Genomic DNA, 9,889 nt, shown 5'->3' with positions numbered 1-9,889 from the left:
AAAAATCAAATAATTTTGATTTTCAGTTAACCAAAATTATTAAATTAAATATCAAAAATCAAACCGATTAAAAGAATTTGATTTGAATTTAAATCAAAGCTAAATTTTTTTAAAAAAATTGAATCATGTATCAAAATAATTAATAGTTGATTCAATTTTTAATTAACTAAACCATTTATGCACCCCTATTCTACTGTGCCCGATTTGTTTGAATCGGGAATGGGGCGGGAAGACATTACAAGTTATAGCTTCTCAGCTTCATGTACGGAGAGTGGCAGTAGTAATTGGTTTGTGAAAGGTACAAAGAGAGAGAAAGATGTCGGCCAGAAAAGCAGGCATAAAGGAGGAGCGACGGAAGAGGTTTCACCTTTCGTGCAAAAAAAATGATCAATCCTCTTTTACGGCATCGATCATTAGATCATGCTCCACATAGATCTAAAAGCATCTCGAACTCTTTCATCCATTTGCCTTCATGGATCTGAAAGTGGCCACTGTGCAGTGCGATGGTGGATTTGTACAAACGAAGATACATCATTCTTTAATGTGAAAAATACAACCCATATCAAAGACAGGAGTCAAGGAGTGATAAATAGGTGAGCCGGTTTGAGTGATAGTTAGCATAGCATTGGTGTGACTGGAGGGCAGTAATAATAAATTATATTCTATGATATAATAGATAAATAAAATAATTTAAATATATAACATATATTGATTAGGTGGGGTTGGGTTAGGTTAAAACATATCAAGGCCAAGCTTAGCCTGATCATATGTTGGACCTTTAAAATCCAGACCAGATAGACCCCAATGACTGGAAACCCCAATTCAAAACCAGCGGAAAGCGAATCGGGCTGGACCGGGCCGGGCCGACGGGAGAGCCTACTTTGCACAGGTCTGCATATATCGCAGGCCCTTGATTGCCTACCGGGCGGCAAAGGGGGTCGGCAAGATGGAACGTTCGGTTGCTTTTGTGTAACACTATCGTCGGGAAAGAGGGTGCCAGAAGGGAGTGGCGCGCATAACCTTTTCTCAGCTTAATTATTACGCACGGTTGAGGGAATTTGTCCCCCAAGATTAAAATCCTCCGCCGAGCATCTCCTCTCTCTCGCGCTGCTGTGCTATTCCGCAAGTCTCTCTCGCTGGAAATGGAAACGGCGTCTTCCTCCACCGCCGTGCCGGGACGCGCCAACGCCCCCGCAACCATCCACCGCAGTCGGATCCTCTCCAGCAAGCTATACTTCGATGTGCCCTCCTCCAAGGTGACGGGTTTCTTTTTGTTCCTCCAACGATGACTTCTCCCAATCTTTAACAAGGAATTAGTTCTTTTTATCTCTTGGTTTCAGGTTCCGTTGATCTACTCGACTTCCTACGACATAGCATTTGCTGGAATTGAGAAGCTGTAAGCATATGTTCGTTTGTGAATTCTTGTGAATTCCTTTTTTTTTCTTTTGGGTACATGTTTTATAGTCTTGGAACGGAAGTAGGGTTTAGCTGGTTCTTGTTTTATCTGAATCACTAAAGATTCCTATTTCTTAAAAAAAAAAATTCATTACAGTTTCCTCTACTTCTTGTTTTAGTGGCTGTTCAATCGAAGTATTGGTTCTTGATTTGTGAGTTATTTCCGAATCCCGCCCTTCTTTTTCAGGTATTTGTTTTATAATCTTGGAAAAAGAGGGTTTTGTGGTTTCTTGTTTCATCTGAATCGTGTGGAGACGGTCTTCTTTTCGTCCCCCCAAAAAATCTCGTATTGGTCCTTTTTATGTGGGTCATTAATGAGAAATTATTGGTTTGTGGATCCTGGTGAATTCTACCCCGCTATTTTTGGCTTATGATTTGATAGTTGGTTCTCGTTTCATCTAAATTGCGTGGAGACACAACTTTTCTTTTCTTTTTTTTCTTTTTTTTGAAGGAAATCTTGTTTTACAATTTTATGTGGTTCTTGAAGGATAAATTATTGGTTTTTGGTTCATGAATCCTAATAAGTTCTGTCTTCTTTCAGGTAGATGTTTTAGTCTTGGAAAGGAATCAGCGTTTAGTTGCTTCCTGTTTCATCTGAATCTTCCAGAGACCACCATGACAGCTTTTTCCTACTTCTTGTTTTGCCCTTTTAAGTGGTTCATACATAATAAATTTTTGGTTTGTGAATACTGGTGAATCTGGGTTAAGTTCTTGTTTCATCTTAATCATTGGGAGACAACAGTTTCTTCTATTTCTTGCTTTCCTTTTTGAGTGTTTCATCAATGAGAAACTATTGCTGAGCTACAGAGATGACAAACATATCAGGTTAAATCCAGTTTAGGAGTTAGATATGTAGTCTTGTATTGGAATGGTTTCTGTCCCTCTGGAATATAGAACTCTGCCCTTATTTGCAATAAACCTCACAAATTATTCTAAAGATTAGCACATATTAGATACCAATAACCGTACATTTGACGATTCAAATGGACTAGAATGACTGACATAATGGTCTGAATGACAGTTGTAATTAGCTACTTTGTGGACAGTAGCTCAAGTCTTTGAAACTTATGCTGAATATTGATGCACCATGGAGCATAGGTACCTAAGTTTCCCATGGCATGACAATTTGTCAATTGTTAGTAACTAAATCTGGTGAATGTTAGAGATACAAGTCATTGTGCTTGCCCAAGGTGGAGATAGCACATTATTGATAAAACTTGATGAATTCAATGGATGACGGAAAGATCATTCATAGAAATTGTTGTCCTAGGATTCATATGGAATTTGGAGTTGTAGACTTTGTAGTTAGAAGTAAACATGAGTTTTGTAGTTCGGTTTATGAATCAAAAGAGTGTTTGCATAGGAGAAATGTTAAGGTGTTAGGATCTAATGATATATTAGTATATTACATAAGTATCATCATTTAGAAACTTGGTTAATTAGTTCTAGAAGTGTACTTCATGGGATATATATTTTTTAAGTTGGAATTTGTGGTACTTACTATCTCAATGAAGGAATTGACACATTTGTTCCACCCATTTGTAATTATTCATGTACCAGACTATGAAGTAATTGGGAGCTTCAGCAGCAAGATAAGACTAGTATATGGGAACCAGTTGGACTTTTGTCCTAAAAAAATCAGGAATATGGAGGTTACTCATTCTTAGGTTTTTGAAGGAAATGTTCCCAATAATGATTCACACTGAGTACTATTATCTTAGAGAATCAGTCTTATGATATGTTATCATGAAGTCAATTTGATGGTGGTATCAAAAAAATGTGTTAGAAGCAGCACTACGATCAATATGGACTTACATCGAAGAGCAATACAAGTTATTGAATTAATTTCCGTGAGACAACCAAGTTTCTAGTTCTTGTGGTTCACAGCAATGTTGGCTTAACTGTTCTTTCTCTTTTCACTTTTGGATGATTGATATGTAATGAATATTAAAGTTGATGATTACAAGATACCACATTGTGAATATATTTGTTATTCTGGATATTGTGAAAGCAAAGATAGATGGAGACATCTAAAGTGTTGGTTTAGGGAGAATGAAATGAAGAAGTACTTCCAGGGTATTATGTGATAACAACAAACTTTCAAAATCAAGGAACAAAATTGTTGGGTATGCATTAGATTGGTGATGTATTAACATTTAAGGTCTTGGGTTAGATGAATTTTGTGATAGATGCGTGGTGATATTTGAAAGAGAGAGCTAGAAATGAGAATGCTGGAGGAAGTGTAGGAGTCACCCTAGTTGAGGATAAAGTGGTGGTGAGCTGTTTGAGAAGGTATGCCAATATGCAAAAGACTTGAAATTTTGGGAGAGAAGAGTGCCATAATGTGCAAGTCTTAAAAGAAAGGGATGGAAGAAGCTTACGTTATAACACCCTTATCAGGAATTGCTAGCCAACCTCAATTTTATGATGAATTTTGCTGGTGGGATGCACATGTATCTCAGCTATGGATTCTAGGTTTTGGAAATCTGTGGTCATGGTTTGGTTCCTTGTAGACTCATCAATGGAATGACGAAATCTTTGACTAAGATTTTATTTTAATGCCAGCCTCTAATATATGGCTGCATGACAGTTCAATCTTTCTTGATGACTGGCATCCTAGATTGAGACAATTAGGATCGACGGGTTGATGAAAAGAAAATATTGTTGGAATCTTCCTTCGTGAAGGCTGTAACTTCAAACTTTTGTATGTCATTCGGACCTAAGAAGATCTGTTCTCAACCTTTCGAAAGACAGACATGGTCCCTCTTGGGAAAAGGATTCATTACTGAATCACTATACAAGTTGAAGGCAAATCATTTTCATTTTATTCTTGATGATAAATCACATTGTTTGTTTCTTCACATTATTCAATTTCATTGGGCCTCGACGAGGTGCTTTTGATCACTATATATTTTGCTTTTTTGCATTTAGTACAAGGGAAAAATATCGCTTAGAAATTAAGAATAATTATTTGGGAACGAAAATTACTTTTATTAATAATAGTACCCTGTAGAATCATGAGAAGATAGAGACATTTAATATTTCCAATAGCTGAAATCATCTTGTCCTCCATTAAGAGATTATAAATTTTCAACAGAATTATTTGTTATTCTTATTCTTTTGCTGAAATATGGCAATATATTGTGCAGGCATCCTTTTGATTCTTCAAAATGGGGTCGTATTTGCAAGTTTCTGATTAAAGAAGGTGTTTTAGAGTGGGTTCGAATCGTAGAACCATTAGAAGCTTCAAAAGATGATTTGCTTGTGGTAAGAAGAAGCTGTATTTTGCACGAGATATGATATGTTGGGCTGTTTTTGAATGCTTTGCATAAATTTTTTAATCAGGTTCATTCGGAAGCATACCTGAGCAGTCTTAAAAGCAGTTTAACGGTTTCCATTATTGTCGAGGTAATGCTTATTTAGTTGCCATGGGGATTTGTATGCCATACACTATGAATTTTCAACTGAAGTTTTAAGTATCAGTACATTATAAATGATGTGTGCACTGCATTTGACCCATAGGCAGTTTAATGCCCACCAAGCATTGCTAGTTTCAGAACCATTATCTTGAATGCTAGAAGTGGAAAAGGTGATGGATTAAATTATGTTTATTGTTTGATCCAGCAAGCACTTAATCTGTTATTTTTTTCCTTTCCTTTCGCAATTATTTATGAATCTTTAACATGGGTGGAACATGTCAAACATGCATATAGACTTTAAATATGCATGACAAAAGAGACATTTGGTAGTGGTCATGTATTTGTCATCATTTATTACAAATGCATACATGCTAACCTGAATTAGAATTTTTCTTCACTTATTTTTCTTCTAGTATTCATGATGAAAGTCCGACATTGAATGTGTACTAATAGTGGTGGAAGATCTTCAAGTTATAGGTAGACTCAGTTGTGTGATTTCATTCACTTTATGCATTTTGAACTATGCATTTTTTGTGCATTTCGATAATGAATTTCTTATGTTCTTTATCACCCAAAATCAATTAGTGACAAATGTATAGATGCTGAACTGATCATTTTCATCTTATCTTAGGTACCCCCTGTTGCAATCCTTCCAAACTGTCTTGTGCAGCAGAAAGTGCTGTTCCCATTCCGCAAACAGGTTAGTATTTTCTTATGCTTATATTTGCTTATCTGATAAATTTGAAATTTATGAGGTACTAAATTATAAAGATTGCAGGTTGGTGGTTCAATCTTGGCAGCTAAACTTGCGATAGAGCGAGGATGGGCCATTAATGTTGGTGGGGGATTCCACCATTGTTCAGCAGAGAAAGGAGGTGGATTTTGTGCATATGCTGACATTTCTCTTTGTATTCACTTTGCCTTTGTTCGTTTGAATATTTCGAGGTAATAGGTTTGCTGATTAAAAGAATCAATTGATGCGCTCTGTAGAAAATTTCTTTCACAAATACGATATAAATGAATGTATTATAATTTCCATAGTTTCCTTAAGATGTCTTATTCTGCATGACTGCAATTTATGCAGGGTAATGATTATTGACCTTGATGCTCACCAAGGAAATGGCCATGAAATAGACTTCTCTAACGACAGTATGCCTTATTTTCCTCTAAGTGTGTTGGCATTAATAACCTGTTCTAAATTGCTCTCACAATGTCTCTATTTGCAGGAAGAGTTTATATTTTGGACATCTACAACTCTGGAATATATCCTTTTGTAAGCAATATCCTTTAGATATATTTTTAAACTAGTTTTGAGCATTAACCATCACTTCTTTGTAGTAGCTGAACTGCTTCTGTTAAATTATCAAATAGGGGCAATGTGTGAGGACTAAAATAGGCCCATGTCTTCCACACCCAAGAATTGGTTTTTTTGTTTAATATTTAAAATTAGATTTGACTGATTTACTGAAAGGGTTTGATTTATCAAACTCAGTTGCTTTGCAGCATAAGTTAGATATGAAAATAGAAACAAGGTTTATTACATCCAAGGTCTGCAAAACTAGTACCGAGAACCCTACTGGTACGTTACCAGTTTGGTACTATATGGTGGTGGTACGGTATGCATGCCACGCTGAGATAGGCTTCCAACGTTTCTCTTTCTCATTCCCAGTTATGGTACCACTTGACACTAGGTAGTATGGGACGGTTCCGCTCTGTTCAAGTCATATACTAAATTGAACCTTGGTACTATACCAATACCTTATCGATATGGTGTAGTTTGTCTGATATGGGACAGTATGGGTTGATACAGCATACCTTGATCCCAACAACTTGATCTTAGGCATGATGTTGCATTGATTCATATGCTTGGATGAGTCTTTTCCTTTTTTTCCCCCCGTTTGAGAGAAAAAAGGGAGACCAACCTGTACAATGATTACCTAGATCTAAATTCTTGGGGATGCACCACCATGACTTGAACCCAGAATCTCTGGTTGTTACGATAAGTTTGCTAAAATGGGAAGTTTCTTTATATCATTTCTTCCTATTGTTCAAATCTTCTCATATGCCACACCCCTGCCCCTTGCCCGATCGGCCCAAAGAAAAGGTTTTCTTTAAGTGAACTCCTAAACTTGTTTCAACATCCTTGTCTTTGTTATTCTCATCTAAAGCTTGTATGTCCCACTTTAGTGTGATACCGAACATTGATGCTTCTGTTTCTTTTGTTCTACCCCCCTCAAGAAAAAAAATGTAGCTGTTTCTTATGGATTCATTTTTGATATAAGGATTTATGATTTCATTTACAGGATCTGGAGGCTAGGAGATACATTGACCAGAAAGTTGAATTACTAGTGAGTTAAATGTGCCTCTGCACCCCCCTCCCCAACCCCAATTTATATTATTTGTCACGTAGCAAGCTGTTTTCTTTTTTTTTTTTCATCTTATTTTCTTGTAGTGATATATCAAGTTGTATTTTGATCTCAGTTTTTGTTTAACTTCTTCCCTTGTATATCTGCATGTTGATAGAGTGGGACTAAAACAAATGAGTATTTGGAGCAATTGGATAAAGCACTCAAGGTACATTTGTATCACATTATGTTTGAATTTGTCTGTTATGCTAGTCTTTGTCTATTTTGATCAATGTTGTTCGCAAGCATTTGTTGTGGATGTCGATGGAATCAGTGTTATTGCTATAAATGATCATTATTCTAAAACATGCTGATGTTTGATAAAGTCGATTAATACATTGATATGTTGCTGATAAATTAAAATTTCCAAATGGATGCATTGAAGAGAACTTGTGGGTTGCCAATGTTAAAGTTCTGGTCTTCGTGAGTTAAAAAATTTGTTATGATAGTTGTCAACATGGAAAGAATTGGTAGAACAACTTTCAACAAAGTATGCAGGACTACAGGTAGTAGAGAACAAGCTTGGTTTTATGTATAATCCTACATATACCGGCCAATGAACTGTTTAGTGCTTCTTTACTAAGAACAAGCTTGTGTTCCGCAAAATATAACTTCTAAAAGTTGTATGATAAGATATTATGGGATACCATTCTTGGATGATCGAAGAAATCATTTCCCCCTCTTGTGGTGCCAGTGGATTCGTGACTGCCTGATAACAAAAGCATTCTTAGCTTTGACAAGTGGGATGTTTTGTGAACTCCTGCAGAAGTTTTAGGGATTCAAGGCAGAGGAATACATTACCTCTTCATGTAGTTAGAATCAATATCACTTGGTCATCTGCCCGTATGTGGATGGTACTCTGGTGTTACCATGATGCCCAGCAAATAGGAGTTGCTCCAGGAATGCTGGGAGTTATTTCTGATATCTAGGTAAATTTTCTGAAGTTTGCAGTGATCAGAATCTTACTGGCTAAAGGGATGGTACTTGATAGAGCTGAGGTTTTGTTGCACTAGGGCCTTCCCTATCGTTTGCATCTGGTGTTTCAAATTGAAAACATAAATTGGACTGTGCTTGGGTTATTTTCTGCTTTAAAGTTCTCTCATGTGGTACTTTGTGGATAAAGCCATCCGACCAAGAACATTGGCTTTCTTACAGTACATCTTATCATTTCTGGAGTTGGTTAAATGGTTGAGAACAATTGGAGAAGATTTAGATTTTTAGACCATCTGCAGTCGAAGGCCTATGCCTTATTGGTATAAGTTCCCTTGTTAGACAACTGAACTGGCGTATGATGTGGTCCCTAAAGGAATAGGCCTGCGAGGAGGAGGAGGTGGATTTGCAATCGGGAATCTTCCTTAAAGGATGCAAGATATTTCATGGAATGATTCTGATTCAATGGTATGGTAAAATATTATCTTAGGTGGACAGTCTAAGACATTGCCTACATTAGGATGGGAGTTCTGTGAAATTCTGGACAATAAATTTTTGGAACTCGTTATGGTTATACAAGGCTTTCATTGTTAGGGATGTGAACATTGATAGAAACAATTACTGATGCATTCATGAAGAGTGATCCATTAAATGGAGCAAGGCTGTGTTTTGTGATTGTTGCTGTATGCCAAGAATTAATGATGCAACCTTTTCCATGGAAAGCTAAAGATTTTTGCATTCTGGATAACTAAATTTGGACATATCTTTAAAAATGTGCTCTAGGTCAAAAAGTTTTGACTATTGTAGGTGCATCATTTGTAGTCTATCTGCTACTGCTCTATCTTTGCTGAAAAACACATTCATTTGTCTCTTTGATTGAAAAATATGTGTAAGTTTTGTTATCATATATAAATTAAAATTTTTGTCCATTTAGAGTATGAATTTTAATTTGGGTTGCAGGTTGCGAGAAATAACTTCAATCCTGAGTTGGTTGTGTACAATGCTGGCACTGATATTCTCGATGGAGATCCCTTGGGCAGATTGAAGGTATATTCCTGTTTATCCTTATATTTTGTTCGTCAAAGCATGTGCATCTTCAAACTTATTTTGTTTCATTTCATTTACACCACAAACACAAATACACGTGCACACATAGGGCTATACTGCTTCCATTGGACCAACTTCTAAATTGGTCATACTGTGAAAAATACTCGAATACCTCATGTTCTGCATTGCCATGTGATAAAAAACATGAATGTTATTTTGATTTTTATGCTGATATAGTGAAATCATTAAATTTTTTGTTACAATCACTGTAACAATCATCACATCAGTGGAAGGAACAAAATACCTTGAAAAGTAAGGTATAAAATTCTTTTCCCCCATAGGATCAACTAGCAATCTGGTCAATAATATATAATATATGTATATGCGTGTGTATATAGTGATGCGAATTTGATGATCAATTTGAAAGAGAAATCTAAAGAGTGTTTTCTTCACTAAATTTGATTTAAGACCATTCACGTGTTGTAATTTTTCGAAAGGATTAAAAGGAATATTGGAGTGGTGGGAATCGGGGGCAGGGGCTTGGTGGGCAGGGAATAATCTGTAAAGAAATTCTGTCCGCATCTCTTTTACTTTCTTGTTTGATGTGTGGTGTTAGCCAGCCTCCATGTGATA

At 36.3% G+C, this 9,889-nt stretch overlaps 1 protein-coding gene across 2 annotated transcripts; it reads left to right on the top strand.

Annotated features, from left to right (window-relative positions):
* The first annotated feature begins 931 nt into the window (after nucleotides 1-931).
* On the top strand, nucleotides 932-9,769 carry LOC140856667 (histone deacetylase 2-like). Of its 2 annotated transcripts, none has more exons than XM_073254738.1 (11): nucleotides 932-1,256; nucleotides 1,341-1,396; nucleotides 4,605-4,722; nucleotides 4,801-4,863; nucleotides 5,506-5,574; nucleotides 5,653-5,819; nucleotides 5,959-6,023; nucleotides 6,101-6,147; nucleotides 7,178-7,222; nucleotides 7,398-7,448; nucleotides 9,170-9,769. In XM_073254738.1, exons 1-11 carry the CDS (start codon nucleotides 1,143-1,145, stop codon nucleotides 9,395-9,397), a joined length of 1,023 nt encoding a protein of 340 aa, XP_073110839.1. In that variant the 5' UTR covers nucleotides 932-1,142; the 3' UTR covers nucleotides 9,398-9,769. The 2 variants fall into 2 exon arrangements, with proteins under 2 accessions (XP_073110839.1, XP_073110840.1); XM_073254739.1 differs by having other exon boundaries at nucleotides 7,178-7,224; nucleotides 7,392-7,448; nucleotides 9,170-9,371.
* The last annotated feature ends 120 nt before the right edge of the window (nucleotides 9,770-9,889 follow it).

Source organism: Elaeis guineensis, chromosome 3 (assembly GCF_000442705.2).
Source record: "Elaeis guineensis isolate ETL-2024a chromosome 3, EG11, whole genome shotgun sequence".
NCBI lineage: Eukaryota > Viridiplantae > Streptophyta > Magnoliopsida > Arecales > Arecaceae > Elaeis > Elaeis guineensis.
The sequence above is the reverse complement of the archived record's forward strand: the minus strand, read 5'-3'. Positions and strand labels throughout refer to the sequence as shown.